This window comes from Polypterus senegalus, chromosome 12 (genome assembly GCF_016835505.1).
Source record: "Polypterus senegalus isolate Bchr_013 chromosome 12, ASM1683550v1, whole genome shotgun sequence".
In the NCBI taxonomy this organism is placed as follows: Eukaryota; Metazoa; Chordata; class Cladistia; order Polypteriformes; family Polypteridae; genus Polypterus; species Polypterus senegalus.
The window spans coordinates 25,012,449-25,034,387 of record NC_053165.1 but is presented as its reverse complement, the minus strand read 5'-3'; the positions used below and the strand labels follow the sequence as shown (position 1 = coordinate 25,034,387).

At 39.1% G+C, this 21,939-nt stretch overlaps 1 protein-coding gene across 1 annotated transcript in view; it reads right to left on the bottom strand.

Moving 5' to 3' along the window:
* The window catches only part of nos1 (nitric oxide synthase 1 (neuronal)), a 71,860-nt gene extending 50,144 nt beyond the window's left edge, over positions 1-21,716 (bottom strand). The window contains exons 1-2 of the mRNA XM_039771422.1: positions 21,391-21,716; positions 8,421-9,280 (exon numbers count right to left, since the gene is read on the bottom strand). Of these exons, the coding sequence (XP_039627356.1) occupies positions 8,421-9,145 (725 nt within the window). The 5' untranslated portion in view covers positions 9,146-9,280; positions 21,391-21,716. The remainder of the gene's footprint in view (positions 1-8,420; positions 9,281-21,390) is intronic.
* Positions 21,717-21,939: the final 223 nt, after the last annotated feature.

The window sequence follows — 21,939 nt, the reverse complement described above, 5'->3', positions numbered from 1 at the left end:
GCCATGATATGTAAGATTGGCTCATAGTTTAGTTAGCATCTGCCCTTTGCTTCGTCAAATCAAGACAACACAGTGCATTATGCTTGGCTTATTGAACTTTAATATTCTAATTTGTTTAGTGATTTTTGGCTTAATGTATATTTAATCATTAGAATCATTCTACTAGTAAGACTGGCTGTGCTTTAATGATCAACTTTTTAACCAACCTTTACAACAAAAAGGCCTAAAATGAGAAACCTTGCATTCTCATTTAGCTTGCATGAAAGTTCTTTTCAAGAGCATTACCGTGTGACTGAACACACGGTCTTGTGGTTTAAAGTCCTAGATATCATACCAGACGACCACCTTCTATTTCTTCCATTATCATTTCAGGGTCACTTAACCCAGAACAAGTATGGGAACATAATAGGTACTGATGTATGGATATATGGTTTTATTGCCAGGGAATGGCCCTTGCCTTAGGTACGTATAAGGTTTAGAACATGGCTGGAATAATAAACCGAACATAATGTCAGCTCAGACAAGGTATTATTACTAACCTTTTTCAGAGCAAAAGCATATTACATGGGTGCTTTTCCAACATGAATACTCATTAGTTGGCACTATTTTAATGATTATTTCACTCTCACATGTGGAGAACACTGCTGTACAGGCCATATTAACTAAAAGTCTGAGTGGGCAGCTTGTTTGAGGATCATTTATTTTTCATTGCAGACTAAAAAAAAACTCAAGTCCTGTGGTGTTAATACCAATTTCAGACACAGAGAGGAAGCCAGAAGCAGTTATTACAGATGACAGAGAAGTTGTGGCCAGCAGAGGAAGGCCCACATTTGCCTTAATACTGTATTATAATATACTAGTATATTATAGTAAGTGACTTTCCTCAACTCTTTCCACCAAGTGGGTTAATACAAAACACCCTCTGATAAGAAGTAGAAAAAATTTGCAAGGTATCTTCAAGATGAAAAAAATATTGAAAGAAAAAATGAGCCAGGCACGCTTCTGGAAAACAGGGAACCCCAGAGTTCCCTAGGACAAGCCAACTACAGTCATAGTTGTTTATGTGTTTGCATTTTAATAGAGTAACTTTCAATAGTGTGTACAAAGACTGAATCTCTAGTTATTAGTTCTTTCAAGTGGCAGAAATTTAAAAATACTAAACTGACATGAGGGTCGTCTGATATTCTGGGATGAAACAACTAACCAAGAAAAGATGTGAATCAGATATCATAGTTTAATACATAGTCTGAAACCAGTAATTCTTAAATAAAAAAACATCCTTTTTAATTTGATTTGATGAGAGTTCTTCTTTGTTTTGTTTATGAACAGATATATCAACAATTTAAAAAAGAGCAGTCGTTGACATCAAGTCAGTAACAATTAAAAGAACATAAGCAAAGAATACATTTAACTCTTAAAGAAATAAACATACAAACATTTTGAAAACACCACCAAAATTCAACATATCTATTGGACATCCAGAGAGTATGGCATTGATTCTCTGATATATGTGTGGCTACATGTCAGCCACATTACTGAGGAGCCCATCATTTTTACATCATAAGACATTTTTTCAAGAGTGACGGAGACCTTCAATTAATTAAATCACTCTGAAGCAATGAGACAAATGAGGTAAATCCACAATAATTGTATTATTTGATAAGAAGTGGACTTTTCAGTATCTATCCATCCATCCATTATCCAATCCGCTATATCCTAACTACAGTGTCACGGGGGTCTGCTGGAGCCAATCCCAGCCAACACAGGGCACAAGGCAGGAAACAAACCCCGGGCAGGATGCCAGCCCACCACAGCTTTTCAGTATCTAAAATAACAAAATACAGCTCCTTTACCTCACCATCCCAATTTATCTTAGGGGATTCCTGCTGTTGTAATAGCTTAGTTTTGTCTCCTAAACTAACAGCTGCACCCAAGACTCTTAAATACACTTTTTCCCTCAAAGGTCTATCTTGACTGTCTATTCCTACTACTCTCTTTCTACTCAGGTGAATACACTTTATAAGTCCTGACTCCAAGTCATACCAAGTAGGGCCATGTAAAATATAATAGCTTGTCTTCAGGATCAACACACTGCAGTTGCCTTTAGCCTTAAGCTTAGAAATTAAAAAAAGCATACACCCAGTTATTATTTGAAGAACAGTGAAATAGAGGTTGTGTGGAATGTGAGCCAAACACCCAGCTCATCTAGAGCCATGACTTCCAAAAACAAGCAAAACCTTATTACAAGTGTACTATCTGCTTTTACTGAGCCAACTTCCTGTGATTCTTCAACCCATCCATTTATTCAAAGAGTACATAGAATACAGACATATATATGCAGACAGAACTTTTTTTTCTGGCAGCATATTTATAAGACAGGGATTATACCTAGATGGCACACCAGTCAACTATACAGTATGAGAAACTCACTCTCACCGATACCAATGTCCACAGAGAGTGACCAGGAAGGAATCTGAACCCAATCTACCGGAACTTTGTAGGAAAATGAACAAGACAGATCTTTCATCCTTGTTACACAAATTGCATTGTATCTGACCCTCACCCTTTGCTTTGTAGGGGTAAGCCCAAATTGCTCAGTGTTTCGTTTACTTTGAAATCTTTTTTATTGTAAATTACCTTGTGACATTTCTTGTTGTAAAGGACACAATTTAAAATAACAAATGATTAATGTGTGCCTCATAAGACGCAAATGCAATAAATAAGATATCACTGGTGCTCTGCTAGAGCCAAAAAAAAAATGCAACCGTCAAAGAAAAAATCTGACTGGTGCAGGACCCTCTGGTGAAGTAAACCAATTTGGGATGTAGTGGAGAAACAGCTCTCTGCTAGCTCCCCATATGTGCCTTAAGCAGCAGGCTCCTGCAGATGGCAGTATGAAAGCAAATAAGGTGACTTGTGTCACTTTACAAATGGACCCTTTACAATCAGATATCCTGTTTTAGTTTTTTTTATTATTATTATTTTTGGACAACAGAGGCAACCAAAGGAGTACTTTAAAAAGGTGTAAGGTAACACAAATGCTCGATTACTCATACAAAGTTAATCTTATTAATTAAAATCTTTGTTGTTTACTTTGTTATCTTGTGCTATGCTGTGTCTGTTACTATATAAAATAAAGATTCAACATAGAAAGTAATACGTTAGGCTTATACTGTAATGATTGCTTTTGCCACAAATAAACAACTTCCGTTTCACTGCAGATATGCAGATGACTGCATAAGCATCATTAATGAAGAATAAAGAACAGCCAAAAAAATGCAGCTGTAAAAGTCGCAGTGTTGGAACTAAACAGTGGCCTTTATCAGTGAATGAATAACTGAGCAAAAGAAGAAAAAAAAATTAAGACATTTTATCTAGAAGAGTGGAAAACAAGGCATTCTGTTAAAAAACATAATATTTCAGACTGTATTCTTAAAAAGAAAGTTTCCCTGTGATCCTGAACAGAGAAAATGTGCAACACAATATCCAAAATTAGAGGACCTCTTAATATATATACAGTATATATAAAAATTTAAAATTTAAAACCTGACAGTCCTAACTCCATTACATAAATTAATAACTCTCAAGTTCCTGTTTAAGTAAGGATGCATATACGAGTGAGCCATTTGATGCAATGTTGTCCCATTTAGACCAGGCTTCTGTGTTTCCACAGTGTGACTAAGATATGCATCAAATTCCCACTGACCTGAGCTTGAAAAGACATATGGAAAATTCCGGCATTTTGCCAAAAGCTGACAGAATAGGACTCAATATTCTTAGGACTGAATTAAGCAGTCTATCCATCCATTTTCCAACCCGCTGAATCCTAACTACAGGGTCACGGGGGTCTGCTGGAGCCAATCCCAGCCAACACAGGGCACAAGGTGGGAACCACTCCTGGGCAGGGTGCCAACCCACCACAGGACACACACAAACACACCCACACACCAAGCACACATTAGGGCCAATTTAGAATCGCCAGTCCACCTAACCTGCATGTCTTTGGACTGTGGGAGGAAACCGGAGCACCCGGAGGAAACCCACGCAGACACGGGGAGAACATGCAAACTCCACGCAGGGAGGACCTGGGAAGCGAACCCAGGTCTCCTAACTGCGAGGCAGCAGCGCTACCACTGCTTAAGCAGTCTAAGATGTGTCAAAATCTAAGTGACTAATGTAGACCTCAGTATTAACATTCGCAATGCACCATCATACTGTATTTTGTAATGCAAGTAATAAAAAAATGCATTGCATATTTCATCCCAACAGATGGTGCATCACAAACATTTGCTGTAATAAAATGCATTACTACAAATGTTTGTGTTGCCCCATCTGTTGCAGTGCATATGCTCTGTTATATGCCATTTGGTATGAGATTCGTAAAAGCAGTTTTAATGTTTGTGATGTGCCACATGTTGGAATGACAAATGCAATGCATTTTATTACTACAAATGTTTGTGAAGCGCATTCTGTTGGAATGACAAAGACATAGTAACCGGACGGGCACAGCCACTTGTCCATTTATTGAGGTGGATAACAGGTGTGTTATATTATTTCCATCCAATGTAAAACTTGCTTCACTCACATATAGGGTTACAGGGTCTGTACCACATGAGCATTTTGCAGGACAGAAACCATCTACATAAATTGCACTAGCTCATCAAAAACCATACATACACACTCACTCATATCAGGTCAATTTGTGATCATCAGTTCATCTAATCCACATATGTTTGGAATACATAAAGAAAAGAGAGGTATCCAGAAAAAAAAAACAAACAAAACAACAAAGGCACAGGGAGAACAAGTAAACCATGCACACACAGTGCCAGGACTTGAACCCAGGGTTCAGGAGTTATGAGATGGCAGTGGTAAACACTGCACCAACTGGGTTTTAGTGTAACACATACACTGTGACTGATGAAGTACATTATGCAGTGCAAGAAATACATAAATATGGTATATACTGTACATATACCCTACTTCATTCATGTTTATTATAAATACTGTGAAGAGTTGATGTATTTTATGGACACTCTGATGGGTGATTTACTCTAGGGGTTGCCAAGTTCAGTCCTAGAGTCCAACTGTGGCTACAGAGCTATAATTTCAACCAGGATTCATAAGTTTAGCTGGTCACTCACATGTCTTATCAATCTAATTCTTTAGCAGGAATGTTGACCTTTTCTTATTCTGCATTCAGAAAAGTATCTTTGCATTTAGGATAAATTCAGAAGTATGTTTTCGTTGTCACAGGTTTAAACACTTAACTTTCTTTTTCTATTTTTCTGTTTCAATTCACAATATTTCTGTGGGGTTGGCTCTTTAAACTGTACTCTGAAACTGACAATTAGTGATGTGCAGTGCAGACACAGGAGAAAATAATGTTACATTAATTTGTGTGCTAATTAGTAATAAAAGGCTTAAAAAGTGGTCCTTAAGTTCGGTCCTGCAGACCACCATAACTGCAGGTGTTCCATTGCAACCTCATTCTGCTCTAAACTGGACACAAACTGATATTTTAAAGTTTCCGCCTTTATTGGGTCAATCTAGAAACTACAAAATGGGTTCACCAAAATATTAGGGGAATGTAGCAAGCACTGGTCTGGGTGGCATTAATTATCGCTCTTATTCTTACTTTTTAAGTTTTTGCTTTTTATTATGCTTTAATCATTTTAAACCTTTTCTTATTTATTAGCTCATAAGTAAAAGTACACTGAGGTAGTTGCTTCAATTCACTTCAGTGTCATTTGCACCCGTGTCTGTATAGTTCATCATAAATCTTCAGTATGTAGATACAATTAATGGATTAAACTCCACAGGAAAACTGTGAATAAAAAGTTTATGGTAAAAGAAAGTTTGCATTTAGAAATGGTAAAAATGCACATTTCTGAATTTTGTTTACATGTAAATATACTAGCACATATTTCTCAATGCAAGACAATGGAATAAAAGGACTGATTAAACAATGAGATCATTTAGATGTTAAGACTGAACCATTTATTTGTGAAACTGGTTGGAATGAAAACACCACAGCTGCAATGATAACCCCAGCACTGAACTTGGAAACCCCTGATTTATGTATAGTTTACTAATGGTAGATATGCAGATGTATTCATACACGGTAGACTGGAAGGACTGTTTGTATATTAATTTGTTTATAGTGTGTAGTGACATGTAGATGTGTCACCACTACACCATATATATATGATGACAAGAGGATTACACACATGCTGTAAGAATTTCACTGTACTCTGTACACGTGAAAATGTTGGACATATATACAGTATTATACATTCTATAACTTGCAGAATGCATGAATGTCCCCTTTTGTTAAAATACTGGAACCTTAGAAAGACGGTCTAAGTTACAGTATTACATTTATTACACTTAACGTGACAGATACATATTGTGTATTTACCAAAACATAATTTATTAAGGAAATGTATTTGGTATCTGTGCTTTTTACGGCTTATGCCAAATTTTTATTCAGTGCTCTTTCCCTTGTTGCAGGCCGCCCAGTTATGCAGACTTCTTCAATCGGTTCCTCTAAGCTTTGCTTTGTTACGCGAAAAAAGTTTCAAACTTTAAACCCCGGTTGTAAATGCTTGAACTTCCCCTTCGTTCCGAAACACCTATTAGTCAATTTTGCATTAAAAGAGAAAGCTCCGCAAAAGAAACAAAATCCCAAACTGCTAAAAGCGCTGTTTGGAAAAGAGCGGGCAGAGTTTCAAGCAGGAGCGTGTTATTTGTATGACGACATCGCTGACAGCCAATCACCGACCGCTACGTCATAAGGACCTGCTAGAGGCTTCCCAGGTGGTTCACGTGCAAAACTGTGAAACAAACAAAACGAGGCAGGTACAGCATGTGTACTTGGACACTTTCAAAAAAAGGTAATTAAAAAGGTTCCTAATACATACTTTGCTAATGTATATGTATATCATTTATATGTACAGTATAGTATACAAACTTTGATAAGACTAAAAGTCAATTCGTTTGCGCAACGTGCTGCTATCAATACATTGTCGCGCAGAGCTGGTGTATATGTCTTGTGCCCAGTGTTTTTGAGATATTCTAGTTACAGACGGGGCGCCAGGCTCCTGAGTGGCACAGTTTAGAGCGTTCCTAGCTGGCAGAAACTCACACCTAAGTCAAAGACCACCAGAAAATCCATCTGGAAAAGCCAATTGAAAACTGTTTAGACTTTAAGTTAATAAAAGATGCTCACAAACTCAAACTGCTGAAAGCTGTTCATTGTTCAGTTTATGTACTTCTTTAATGCTAAAAAGCACAAAGTACAAAATAAAACTGGCAATGTAGTGTTTCATTGGAGTAGGGAGTAGTGTAGGATTGATTGAAGATTCTATTGAAACTTTCAGAGAATGAATTGCCTTTTTTAGAAGTTTTTTAGACTTTGACTAATAAAAAGTCTTTGCATTCGTGTGTTATTGTATGTGCATCAAAATTTCGTCTTATCTTGTTTATCCCAGCCGAACATTTCAATTTATCAGATAAATTACATAACTAACTGTACTCCCCTTCCATCCTTTTTCATTGCATTAAAAAATGCCGTTTTTTTCCCCTCTCCATTTATAACTTGTTTCCGCTGTAGCACCGCCGACTCTGCCACCAGAATGGAAACGGATCAGGGTGCCAAGATCACAAATCACTGCGCAAATACTGCAGATCTCTCTCGCATTCTCTTCTCCTTAGCTGTTTAAATTGCTAATGTGTTTTAAAGGCCCCATCTGTGACCACAGATTTGTCAGCCGATTATATTACTTTTCTTTTTCTAAACACTTTTTATTTAAAATTTCTTTCCTTGCTAACGGGAAGTGACGGCCAGCCTTTTACATGGAAAAATGTTACTCTTTTTTGTTTTTCTTTTTTTTTCCCCCACACAATCTACATGGCGTCAATGTTTTAACTGGATGATTTAAAAGATGGTTTAACAGACAGAGCAAACCACTACTGATCCAGCACAAAGTGATTAAAAGTGAATCCCTCTTCAGATTTGTTTACAGTCCCTGCAACCCATTCTTATGTCCAGTCACCACTTCAGCAGCAGCACCTGAACACAGAGTGAGCATCCATTAGTCCTAGCTTCCAACCCTGCTGCTCATTCATTAGGGGCTGTCTCAAAAGCAAATACTGTACATGTGTAAACAATACTAGCTCCAACAACTCAATAATTAATAGATTATTGAACATATTGTCTTTTGCCCCCAGACATAAACCATTAATTGAATGTGGGAAGCAGGTGAACTTTTATTAGAACATCTGTATAATTGCTTTCATGATTAAAATATTTTTCTCAAGATTGCCATCCCCTTAAACTTTTGTAAGGAAGAACAAAATTGAACATGGGTGCAAAATTATTTATAAAAATCAATACATGCACTTTTGTAATCATTTACCTGTCGACCTGGACACCTATGTCCTTCTTCTCCATTTTCAATGCATTTTCCCCAGAGTTCTTGTTTTTGCTGTTTAACAGATTGAGCACTGGCTCAATTTCTTTAAGAAGGTCATTATTTTCAGCTCCTCCATTGACCAAAGAGCTTGGGTCGAGATCTGTAGCACTACTGCCATCTTTTAAAGTGTTCTGGCTAATGAGGGAAGAAACAACACCATTGATCTGTATCATAGGGCTTAGCACTTGCCCACTGTCTCTAGAAGAGGAGGAGAGCTTCTCCAGGGACTTCAGCTCTCTGCTGCTGCACACATCCACTGTGGAGCCTTCAGGTTGAATAGGGAATGGAAAGAGGGGCCTGGTTACCCGGATGGTTTTTCGCCTTCCATCCCCAGTAAACGTAGTTTCCAGGTGAGTGGTAAATCCTTCTGGGCCTCTCAGGATCAGGACTACATATGTCTCGGGAGAAATGTTTTTCAGCATTTCTAAAGCACTCTCGTATTTCATATCTACCACAGGGCAGTTGTTGACAGCCAGAACAATGTCTCCAACTTGAACCAGGCCGCTTTCTTCTGCCTCCCCACCTCGGATTAAGTCTGATATAATAATAGGAGGCTTGCAAACCCGCTGCTTCACCAAAAACCCAAGGCCACCCACTTTCCTTTTGAAAAGCCTTACAGAAATTATGTTGGGCTGCAGCTGCTGAACACAAAATTCAGCGTCTTCCATGGTGATCGTGCAGGTGGACCAAACTCGGTACAAGTGAAGTGTGAGCTTTGTCCCAAACGTTGCACTCTAACTTGTTTGACTTGCTGAGAATGTCACATGTTGCTTCTTGCGCATGGGTCCATTTGTGTGGCTTTCCTGCAAATGACAAATATAACTCACTAAAAGTAGGACTGATAATTGAGACTCAGATGCAGCAGCCTCACTGGCTCTGTGCAGCGCTTTCTGGATGCACTCAGTGCACACTCCCTTCCCTGTGCTGCCTCGTGACAAGCCTGCCTGCTAAGTGGAATCTCAGCTGTAACATTTCCTGGCTGTATACACTATCCTACATCACCAAATGAGGATCATGCAAATACAGTACACAGCTAAATTCACCAGTCTCCCTGCTGACAGCCCCCCATGAAGATGATCTTTGTAAAACCTTCTCTTGGCTGCTACTTCAGCTAAGGGGCAGCAGACACTTAAGGATGAGTTAAAGGAAGAAGATATGGGCAGATGATTTACCTTTAAAATTCTTACAAATTCAGTCAGATTTAAACATATAAAGCTTGACTTGTATCACACTTTATATTTATTAAATTCAGGCACTGACATGTTAAATCATATGTCATTAAGAAAAAGGGAGAGACAGTGGCAGAAGCTAAAAATAAAGCCTCATAGCTTAATGTCCATACCTTAAGCATCAAGCCCCACCATAGAGAATAAGACATTAAAAAGTCAAGCCGAACACAGCACATGAAGTTAACCTAATGACAAAATGCACAATACGAAGGAAATCTTATCAGAGGAGCTTTTGGGGCTTAATAACTATGACCAATGGACACCATTTAGCTTTTTTAACTAGAGTGCACTCGATGTAAAGCATGGATGGGGTACTATTGGGATCTTAAAGTCTAGTGAGCTTTGACCAGATCCACACTTACACTTCATTACTTTTACCCACACTCACACACCAGCAAAATCTTAATCGCTCAATTATTATTATTATTTTTTGCTCAATAAAGGCACAGTGCCAACTGTAATTAGAATCTTCATTAAGCAGAGTACTGTCAGTTTCTAGAAATCTGACACCCTGAACTGCATTGCAATGAATATATTCTTTTAATTAGTTGTCTTTAACTTAATTTGCTCCTATGCATTATAATGCATAAGGACAAAGTAGTAGTTCATGAAAAAAAATGCAAGATATAAACAGTTATCTAACTGTGCACTCATATTGTTAGTATCAATCAACTTTTCTGCTGAAATCACCATGGAAACACTGGAGTTTAACTTCACAGGAAAGAGCTTTTTAAATGAAGCGAAGGATCCATTTTATGCCAATAGTCCTATAAATATTTATATATTTGTGGCTCTCTTTGTGTGTCACTGTGTGAATTGAACATTCATTTAGGATATCATTTTGAGGTTACATTGTTGAGACTGAAGGACCCATAAGGGCAAAATATTTTCTGAACACTCTCTAGAAAAATGTAACTGCAGCTGAACATTGTTTTTCCTTTTCTCATATGGAGTGCTGCTGCTCTGTGTGAACTTGTCGTTTGGAGTAGGACCAGAAAATGCAAAGTTCAGTCTCTACCTCTGAATGATAGTTTGCCTCTGACGAATCAGTTAATGTGCCAATAGCCTTTATGTTATTATAGATTAAAAATCATTGTTTATATAGAGAGCATCTTAAGAGGTATTCTCCATGAAAGGTGCTATATAAAAAAAGATTTGATCCTTAAGATCCTTGTCACTAAAAATTTTCCATTATGAGAAATCATGGGGGTGTTGTCTGGCGTTCACTCTCTGGGCTTCTTATATTTGAAGGGCTGCTAAATTCCCTTTATGAGAGTACTATTATAAATATGCCCTGCAATGACTTGGCGTACTATCTATGGTAAACTCCTTTATTGCAGCTAATGCTTTCTGGATAGGGTCAAGTTCTCCATGATCCTGAAAAGGATGAAGTGGGTTTAGATAAATGATAAACCATTAATGGACACAATATTAACTCCAATAGATGGTTCTAACTCACCATACAATCTAAACAAACTTGTCCTACCTAGACATAATTAACAACTGGAAGCAATTTAAACTACGCCTGTATAATAATGACCCTTTTGGAAATGAGAAGTCCAAATGGGTTGGAGTATTTCAAGCAAAAAAACTTGATGGACTTCAGCTTTAGTTTAGATGAATAATTTGGAGTTAAAAGTGGTGGTCTTGGCTGGAAGGAGCTTTAGAAGCGCAAGTCTGTGCTAAGCCCATGTTGTTTTGGCCTGTTTTTCAAACATGAAACCCCAAGGGGATCCACCTACCATTCTCAATGTTGTGAACATATATTGATGCGCTCAGAGACCTAGGGTTACCCCAGGAACCATCCCATCCTAAATCTTATCAGTGTATGTCAACATACTCGAAACTGCAAGGTGGAAAGAGAACCCACACTTCTCAATGTTATAAACATATTTCATCAGGCTTATAACTCAAAGGGGGAACCCCCACTCTTTGTTTCTACATATACACCTATAAAGGGATCCTGATATCTTCAAATCTTAGAAACTGCCCTAATTTAAAATGTAGTCTGTCTTTAACTTCTCAAATTACCTAACTCTGTTTATAAAACAATAATATACTATTAGGATGAATGGGACTCTGCATTGTGGGTATGTGGGAGAGACTGGCATTCTGTCTAGTACTGATTCCAATCTTGCATCCAGTGCCCTTTCCTTACCTTGGAATGCAAAAAGGGTAGAGTAAGGGGTAATGAGTTAAAATGTTTTACTTTTGCATCATATGATGAAACCATTTAGCATATATGTCTATAGCACATTGGTGCAGTGGTGGCACAGTGGTAGTGTTGCTGCCTCGCAATAAGGAGACGCTGGGTTCGCATGTTCTCCCTGTGTCTGTGTGGGTTTCCTCTGGGTTCTCTAGTTTCCTCCCACAGTCCAAAGACATGCAGGTTAGGTGCATTGGTGATCCTAAATTGTCCCTGTGTGGGTGGGTGTGTGCCCTGCCTGGGGTTTGTTCCTGCCTTGTGCCCTGTGCTGGCTGGGGTTGGCTCCAGCAGACCCCCATGACCCTGACCACTGACATTGGTTCAAACCGATTTAAAATTTTGGATACAATTGCAACGCTAAGCCATCAGGTTATTAAATGTTAATAGTGTCTAAACATTTCTTGATTGTTTTACAGCTGATGTCATCTGGTCAACATAAAAGTTATGGCAATTTCACAACAATTCAGAGTTGGGGTTCAGCTGCTCCTTTACAGCTACAGTAGAGCTACAGCACTACTAGATGCCTGCTGTAGATGTAATGTCAGTTTTCAATAAACCCCCATCTCATAAATGGACCAGAATGTTGGATCACATTGACAACTGTGCCTTTGTGATAGGCAGTAGGATGGGACCCCAGAATGACACACTCCCCCTCCCCAAAGCAAGTTATTTGTCACTTTATAGCTTTATACCTGGTAATGTGTACGTTCAACCTGAAAAAAAAGTCTGTGAACCAACTACCTGCAACCTTCTACAGGGACCACATGTACAGCACCACAGTCATCACTCTCAAGCCTTCCTTCAATGGTTGGTACAATATAATTCAAAGTGAAATGAAATCAACAAAATAAATAAGGCATTAGAGTTCCTTTGAGGTTTAATTTGTAGAACTCATCCGTCCGAGGTGTGTTTTAATTGAACTGTTAAACATTATAATATTCTGTACATTGCCTGAAATTAAACTTTTTACTGTTTTGTACTTGGCACCTTCCTTCAGCTGTTCTGTACTCTTCTCTACGCTTCATTCAATGGGTATTCCACCTGGTCCCCTGTTAACTCCGAAGACGTGTTTGTTAAGTTAATTGGTGTTCCTGCAACTCGGGTGGTACTACTAAGTGTGCCCTTAAGTTTTCTATTCCGCGTCCAGTTTGAAATGTATTTAAGTACATCATAGTTCCTGATAGTGTAATGTTCTTTTAAAAGCGTATGAAACAGAATAGCATTCGTTATCTCGCAAAAGTGGATCCTGATTTGATTCGTCTGCATTAAATATAAAATGTTATTATTATGGGGCCACAGTAGACGTAGACAAGACAAGAATTTGCATAGCCAGTGAACAGATTAGGATTCGAATCTGGACTGTGAAGTAGCAGTTCTGCTCATGACGGAATGCAATTACCATTCAGATTATATCGTTGTAGTATTTTTATCTTTGAATAACGTGCTCTGCCTCCTAAGCACTGATTGAGTTCATCGTGAGAATAACATAGTCTAGTCTGATCAACATTCGCTTTATTAGAATAACGTAAGTTAAAACGCAAAAGCCTAAATCAAGCAATTGTTACGCATTAAACGTTAAATGTGTGTGGTAAGGACTGCCAGCAGGCGATAAAGTGACACTTTTTCGCACTCGTACTGTCTTTGAAGCTCCAAAGCAAACCTTAATTTCGTTACATTGGCGGGTCGTCTCAGTAGAATACAATATATTGAAAAGAATTGAAATAAGGAAAGGCGGCCGCTTTATAGCTCAGGGTGTCTCACACAAACGTACGGATTATATTTAGGCAGTACCGCATCATTCACCGTTAAAACAATCCGAAGAGCGATCAAACTGGAAAGACAGTGTGTCCCATGTGACCGTGATATGTCACTGAGTGAGCCTTCGGGAAATCAAGACGGAGAGTCTAAGCTTTGAATGTTGCCAATGAAATTTGATTGACAGGTCGAACGTGTAGGAGGAGAGTGCTGATGCAATTGCCACAATCTGGCCCTATAGTGCATGTTCTTACGTTAATAAACCAGAAGGCGGTTGTGGTTAAATGTAAGCATTGTGGAAGTCTTAAACTTATTAAAGTGTACACAAGAACAAAAAAGAATCTGAAAGTCTCACGAAGGCCAGCTGACACCGGTGGGTTCCTAGTCATCAATTCAGGCAAAGGACAATGATGTCCACAATTTTCACCGCTCACGATAGCTTCAGGCTCTCCCTCTGAGTTTCAGTCCCTGCCAGGAATGGTTTCCCCTTTGCCCCGGTTTGACCTTGTGCACAATATTGACGTTCATAACGTAATATTTCTTGAGCCTATAGGCGTTATTATCATTATTTGGCTGAAGACTTTATACAAAGGGACTTACAACATCTGAGGATAAAGCGGGTTTATAAATGGATACTTTTCCAAATGGAGAAAAAGCAGGTGAATTTAAGTAATCACGGTCATACAGTGCCACTAGCAGGACCTGAACCCACAATGCCTTAGACACTACGCCATACTTCTTGCAGAAAAAAGTAGCCGGGAAAAAAAAATCTAATCTGTCCGCAGGGAAACATGAAAGAACACACTCAACTCACTCGTCTTAATTATTGCGCGTTTTCTTTGAGTTATTATCAATCCCCAGTACCCGTAAAATCATCCCCAGTACCCGTAAAATTTGACAGCAGATTAAAAATGTTAAGCTTGTTGGCAACCTTAAAAAACAAATCGTTTTTGTATAATCTTAAAACTTATTTCCCCCTATCGCAAACCAAAATAGGTAAGTAAGCTAAATGTCCTATTCAATATTTATTTTGCCACATGAACGCACATTCCCACCAATTTACAACCCTAACCCAGTCGGAATAATTCCTCAGTTGTGAATTTATTTCAAACCCATTTGAAATAACAGTTGTTGCATAAAGTCACTCCTACAACTCCCGAGTTGACTTAACACCCCAGAACGTTCCTGCAACAACCCACCAGGTCCCTTGCTGCCTGGTCTGCCTGTTTTAACTGCCTCATCAATAATCCAACACAATTCATTATTTTGACCAATCTCAATGACAAAAAGTATTTCATCAGTTAGTGGCTTACTGGAATTCTGTTGCGTCTCCATAGGGGAGCAATTATTGTTTCCCAAACGAACTGTCCACATGGAAGTTCCAGAAAGAACAATTATTCTGTGAGATCTGTAATAATTTCCATAAATGACCATGAGTATGTGATGTCATTGCATACACTCGCACACGCAAAGTTTAGATTTTCTTGATCTGTTTGTATATTTTAGGTAGGTTAAAGATTTCCGTTTTTGTGCCTTTTTCTAATGCCTTTTCTGTACCCAAAGAACCAATCTACGAAGAACCCTTTACATAATACAATTGTTGTTTGGGAAACAATGGCTAAACGAGTAACGAAGAAACCCACTTAAGTGCCAATACAGAACCAGTATTTATAAGTGCACTGTACCATACCGGAATGCCCTCTTGTTAATATTCTGGCATGTAACCCCGCCCACACCTGAAACCCAGTCCCGTTCGGCGTTAAATTCAGCTGAGGCAAATATCATCTCTAGGTAATATATATGCCTCAGTCAGTAAAAGTTAATAAATCCCTAAGGCTCGTGTGAAATATTAAATTGTTTGCCCTTATCGGTGACTACACGTGTGATGAACTATGGCCGATCAAAAACTCGTTAAGTGGACACAGGAAACGGATGAATAATACTAACATTCGACTTATGCATGTTGATCGTGATGTTGTATACCGGCTACAGACACGCAGAGACAAAATAATGAAAGGCAACGCACAGCGCATTTACAACGCATAGCTATTGTGGCTCTAACCGTCAGTCGCTTCACTGTCACATACGTTGCTTACACCTTAACACATCTCTTGCGCAACACCTCAACCGATTCTGAAAATCAGAATTCTTCGTGGATTTTTGTTAAAATTGTCGTAATGTGCGCTCACCCTGTGATGTCCAGAGATTATTCTTGCCTTGCGCCCGATGATTAATGGGATGGGCGCCAACTATACCCCGCGACCCTGCCCTGGATTATCAGGTTAGGAAGATGGATGGATGGATGGATGGATATACTGTAATTACTTTGAGAGATGTTTCAAACAGTGGTTTGTCAAAGTAAAGTGCAGTATTCAAGAATGTCAAATCAATAAATGCATTTCTTACTTTCACATAAAGTCGTTTCTGCATTTTCTGAAAGATTATCTAAACACCCATTCATGTTGTATTTTTTTATGATACTTGTCGGTTTTATAAAAGCAGTGCGACACCCTTACTCCCTATCCGAAAGCATTCTTCTTATTGGGAAAAATGTACTCCGATACGGAGGTGCCTTTATATATAATGACTACGCAGACAGCAAGCTTTAGTCGAAAACTATAGCAACCGGATGATAGTAAAGCACAACAATAGGCTATCCTCCTTTTCTGAATTGTATTTCGCTATAGCCTGAAGTCTACATTGAACAGAAATGATTCACGCATACAATAATGATCAAATATTTGGTGTAAAATGTTTGGTTCCAATCCAGAACACTCCAATCCCTGAAGTAGCGGCGTCAGCAACAGCGCCACCTTGCCGATTTAATCTTATATATTATTTCTACAGAACGTTTTATACGTTTGACAACATTCTTACACTGGCCAGTCTTACTCGGTCATCGCTTCTGTCTCAGTTAAACCATTCCAAATGAAGTGAGTTGGTACCCAACATGTCCAATAAAAGGTTTATTAATGGAGAAGAAATGAAGGCTCTGTAACTTTCATTATTGCTATTAAAGGGCGAAAAGTGAACTCCGCCTGAACCTTAGCAACGTTTGAAACCTAAGCATATCTATGAAAAGCGTGTTTCCTGGGAAACGATCATTGTGGCTTCTTTTTTTTAGTTCCCAAATCGAGCTATGCGTGTATTGCATTTTCTGTGAATTATTTCTCCCTTTGCGAGAAAACTCTTTAACTTAATATGAATCAGCATTCTTACTGTTCTTTAGAATACTAATTCATAAACTTTAACACTTTAGTAGATGCACTGCTTATCTACTGGATCGTTCGAAAAAGAGGGATGAACTGGAGTAAGGTCAATGTAAAGTACTGATAACAAATGGATTCTGTGGCTGTGTTCTAGCAGAATCCTTTAGTCTAAATTTAAACATGTTACACGATTTTACATTTTTTGTTAACATATATGAAGACTTACATTTCGGGAGTGGGTAAATGAAGCACACCAGCCTAGGTTGGACGGAGTGGCACAATTGTAAACGTAGCAGGAACAGCAAACTTTTCGTACGCGCTTAAAAATAAAGGTGCCTGAGTGGTTCTTCAGAGCAATGCCAAAAGACCCATCCACATGAAAGTTCCAGAAAGAACCTTTCATTTTTTTAGATCTGTAACAGGCTCCATACAGTACCATCAATAGATTGTAACAGATTAGTGAAATGCCAACGGGTCATGATTTTAAGAGGATTCGTGCTGTACAAATCCAGTAACACAGACTAAGTTCAGGTTTTCTTAAAGTATCCTTTTAAGTAGTTTACCGTAAATTAAAGATTTCAGTTTTTTATACATATTACAAAGTTTTTCAAAGTACAAATGGCTAATTTCATATGCAAAGAACCCCTTTCAGGATTAAATGGTGCTTTGTCTAGCAAGGGTGCTATAAAGGAACCACGCAACCCAACAAATAACTTTTATGTTTAAGAATGCAGAAAGTCTGGAATATTTAAGTGGTTGTAAAAATGTACAATAGTCTAAACATTTGCTTAAACCATTGTAGCTGTGTGCGGAAGGCGGCACTTCAACAAAGAACCCACTCCGGTACGCAAACACACCTGCACTTGGAATTGTCAATCAATCAACCTAATCAAGATGTCTTTAGCGATGTCGGAGTAAAAAAACAGGATCCGAATAAAAAATCCTTCACAGACATGGACAGCCTGTGAACTTTACAGAGAATATGATATTACAATCATGCACAGGATTTGAATCCAGGGCACTGAACTGTTGTGAAATGTCAACGCGACCCACTGCGCCACCGTGTAAAACTGTGAAAAAACAGATATTGGTTGATAACATTAAAAGAATTTCCCAGTTCACTGAATACAGTGTAACATATTGTAAGATTTTTGTAATTATTATTTTTTATTAATACATTTAACAATTTCACGTTACGGTGTAAAATAACATGATTATTACTATATTTATTAATGCATTGTAATCGTGTCAGGGAATACATGGTAATAGTAATAACGAATGCTAAATAATAATCTTTTAATTGTGTCGCGGGAATAAATAAATACGTTGCAGGTATACAATGAAGACGCACGTTACTGGTGAAGCCTAAATGTCTTAAGATTCCAATGCAATTACCTCCCACCAGGGATGAAGTGTTTATTGATCATGAAAAATAGTGCAGTGGAGAAGAAGAATGTTGTCTTCTCCAAAAGATATTTTATTTTAGGGTTATTTTTTTCTAATACTGAGTTGCAGGGTGGTGCAGTGGTTAGCATGGTGTGTCTCAGGACACCCAAAGACATATGTGGATTGTGAATCCATGTAGGCATGTAGAACGGATTGCGTTGTTATGAACCATTTTTCCTCAATACTCTTAAAATCACTTCTGAAATGGCACTCTACTTGGTTGTGTGGTTGATCCATTACCTGACAAAGAACTTCAGGGAACGGTGTGTTGCATATATGAAATGGGTGCTTTGAGCTTTGAAAAGGTTTATGCGAAAAGAAGAAACATTGAACCTATACATACTGACAGACCTGGAAATCCTGAACTTAGCCTATGTGATTTACCTTCAGCAATCCTTTCAAAATGAGGATCCCATTGGTATTTCACAGATTTGTTATCGTTTATTGCTGGTCACTCATGAAGTTACGGATCTAAATAAGTAAAGGTTCCTTAAGAGTGTACCTGATTTTACGTTTACGCCATGCACCATAGCTTCATTATAAGTGGAGTTATTGCACACGGCAGTTACACGGGCTGTGACGCTCAGTTATAGGATTTTACAGCTCCCCAGTTCATTTTTTTAACAACTATCTGCAAATTCAGACGTTTGAAATGACTAGAATCCCTAAATTGGCTGGAGTTACATTCAATGAAGCTTCCATCACAACTGCTGCCAAGCCAGACTTTGGCTTTCCCAATACACTGTATTAAAACGGATGGATTAATTACTATTGATTACAACAAACCACCTTATTTTCTGTGCTAATCTTTATTACTGAAAAACAACAGAGATCAAGACATTATTAATGCTTAAAACACGTTTCCTCAGAACGTAACTTTATAATAATAACGTCATATAACGACACTTTCCAATCAAGTGAGAATTTACAGTTAAACATATCTTCGTCGTCGTTGGGGGGCTGGAGCCTCTTCCGGCAGCACTGAGCCCAAGGCAGAAAGCAGTTCTGGACGGGGTGCCAGTGCTTTATAGATTCTAGGCACGCATTCATATTCACATGCAACTCTTTGGAGAAGCACGCAAGTCCCACTTTACTGAGCATATTTTACTCACGGTCCGCGTGCTAGGTTGATTGATTGGCAACAACTTTTTTGTTTTATTTCAATTTAGCTTTGAGGAAAATAAAACATATAGGCACATTTGCGTTTGATTGGCATGTACACGATTGTATGAATATGTTCATTTTCTACATCCTCTAAATATTGTCTATGGTCGCAAGGGGTCGGAGCAGGTCCTGTCAGCGTGGGGCGCAAGGAAGAAAATGGCAATAGACCGGGCACTTTGCAGAGTACACACATCCACGAACTCAGATTGATTCATACTGAGCCAATTTACAGTGGCCGATTTTCCAAACACGCACGTCTTTAAGATATGAGAGAGGAAAACCAGGGTTAACCCGAGGAAACCTCACGTATACACAGGGATAATTTGGGAATTCCACACTGATAGTGACTAGGCAGGGCTGTTAACGTGTAAGCGTCCATCTATAGTCATTCATTTGTTCGTGCATTTTCCGAATCTCCTCATTCAGTAGGTTGAGGTGATATCGACCTTATTAAGGGTTCCGCAATGTAAATATCAAGAAGCAGAAGTTAAAAAGACAGCGTCAGCCTTCTCCAAGTGCAGAATAGCCAATCACTTTCAAACCTGCGTAGTCCTGAACAGGGTCGCGGGGTGTGCTGGAGTCTGTCCCAGTTAGCACAGGGTAAGGTATAAGGTGGGAACAAACCCTGGACTGAACGCCAGTCCATCTTATGACAAACACACACGGGACAATTTGAGTTCGCCATTCCCCTAGCCTGCATATCTTTGGGCTGTGGGAGGAAACCGGAGCATCCGGATGAATCTCTCGCTGACACGGAGAGAACATGCAAACTCCACGCGCAACCTGGTCTCATTACTACGCGTCGCCCATCAAATACAGAATAGTTTAGAATACTTGTAAAGAATCATGCAACATGAGGTGCCACAGCCTCTGTGAACAAAATGCTTAAAATATGGATTGAGGCGAGGTATGACAGTTAAAACAATATTCTTGGGATATAGAAATAACAAAAATCATAATTTGGCATATTGTAGAACTGCAGGAAATCTTACGCTTACCGTGGATGCGACTGACAGGTGACTGAACTTTTCTATCCTCTGAAGTATAGTTGTGTAAGCCAAAGTCTTTTCGTCAACTTCAACCGCTTGTTGAAAACTGTGTTATCTGCAATCGTTGGGAAACCGAAGTGGCCAAAGCGTAATTAACAGAACAACAGATAGTAATTCCGCTATGTGCTCATAGTTGTGTGCTAGAGAGCGAGATGCCCTCGTTCAGACAAAAATGTGTAGCCGCGCGGCTATAATGAAGTACACGTGATTATATAAAGGTGCTGCTCTTATACTGACAGACAACTGCTGACCTTATCTTTTGAGACAATATTGACAGAAGGTCACACGAAAAGCCAAATGAGCGTTCGGTAACCGTGCCTTAACGGACAGATCTTAGCTTGGTAGGCAACAGAAAGAACAAAATATTTAACTGCACACAACCTCGTCCTACTTCTTAGGAGGAACGGAATTTTAAGATCGCAATATTGCAGTGGTTTCCAGTCCGTTATTTATACTTAAGTTTGGCGTACAGTCTCGGCGTGGCAACAAATGGTTTGCCCACCAGCTGAGTCTGACAGCAATGAAAGATTCATTGGCATTTTGCCGGTGAATTGAAAAGTCATTTTCCGGACCCCGGAGTGTGTGCGAATTTGTCCAATACAGTCGACCAGCATCATCAACATATAGGTCTCCATAAACTAAATGCTCGAGTTGCACCCAAATGTCACTTAGTTCGCGAATGGTCAGCCTGTTGGTTTTCTAAATGTTCTGACTACCTTAATTTCTGATCTACGTCCTTCCTTATACTCTGGCATGTTGCCCCCCTCTACCAGTGATGGGCACCCGCGTCTGTCCTATTACAAATTCAGACTCTCAAGTTTACCACCCTGTCCTTATGCCCCTATGGACTCTCACCTGTATCAGTCCTCACGTCGTCTGTCACCTGAGTTCCCCCTGACGCTCTCCTTTGCTGTTCGCCAAGTGTGCTTTCCGGAGAGGACGACGCACTATAAATATGTGAGACGGGGACCCTGAGAGGAGCGCCCGAGCTCGTAATGTGGCAGTCGCGCCGTCCAACCAGCGTCGGGGGTGTGGAGGGATTCGAGCGATCTGGCAGAGTCGGAGGCAAACAGACAGGGAAGCACAAGGGCGCAGGCATTCAGAACAGAGGTTGGCGCTCCAGGGGATCGCAGTCTGCATGGCAACGGAAGGCTATATAACATTGTATCGCTTCAAGTGCAAGTCTTACATTCCCATAATGTTCTGCGTTATGTCATCCTACATGTTTACAGAGCTTCGTTAATTACAGCTCAGAATGCAGATTTTAAAGCAATCCATTGCACAGCATCCCTACTGTTGAATACGGAGTGTGTACTCGAAAAGTAAGACGCTTGAATGTTCAGTTATTGTATAGTCTTCACCTATTCGAGTATATGTGCTATATTTCTCATTATGTAAATCAAA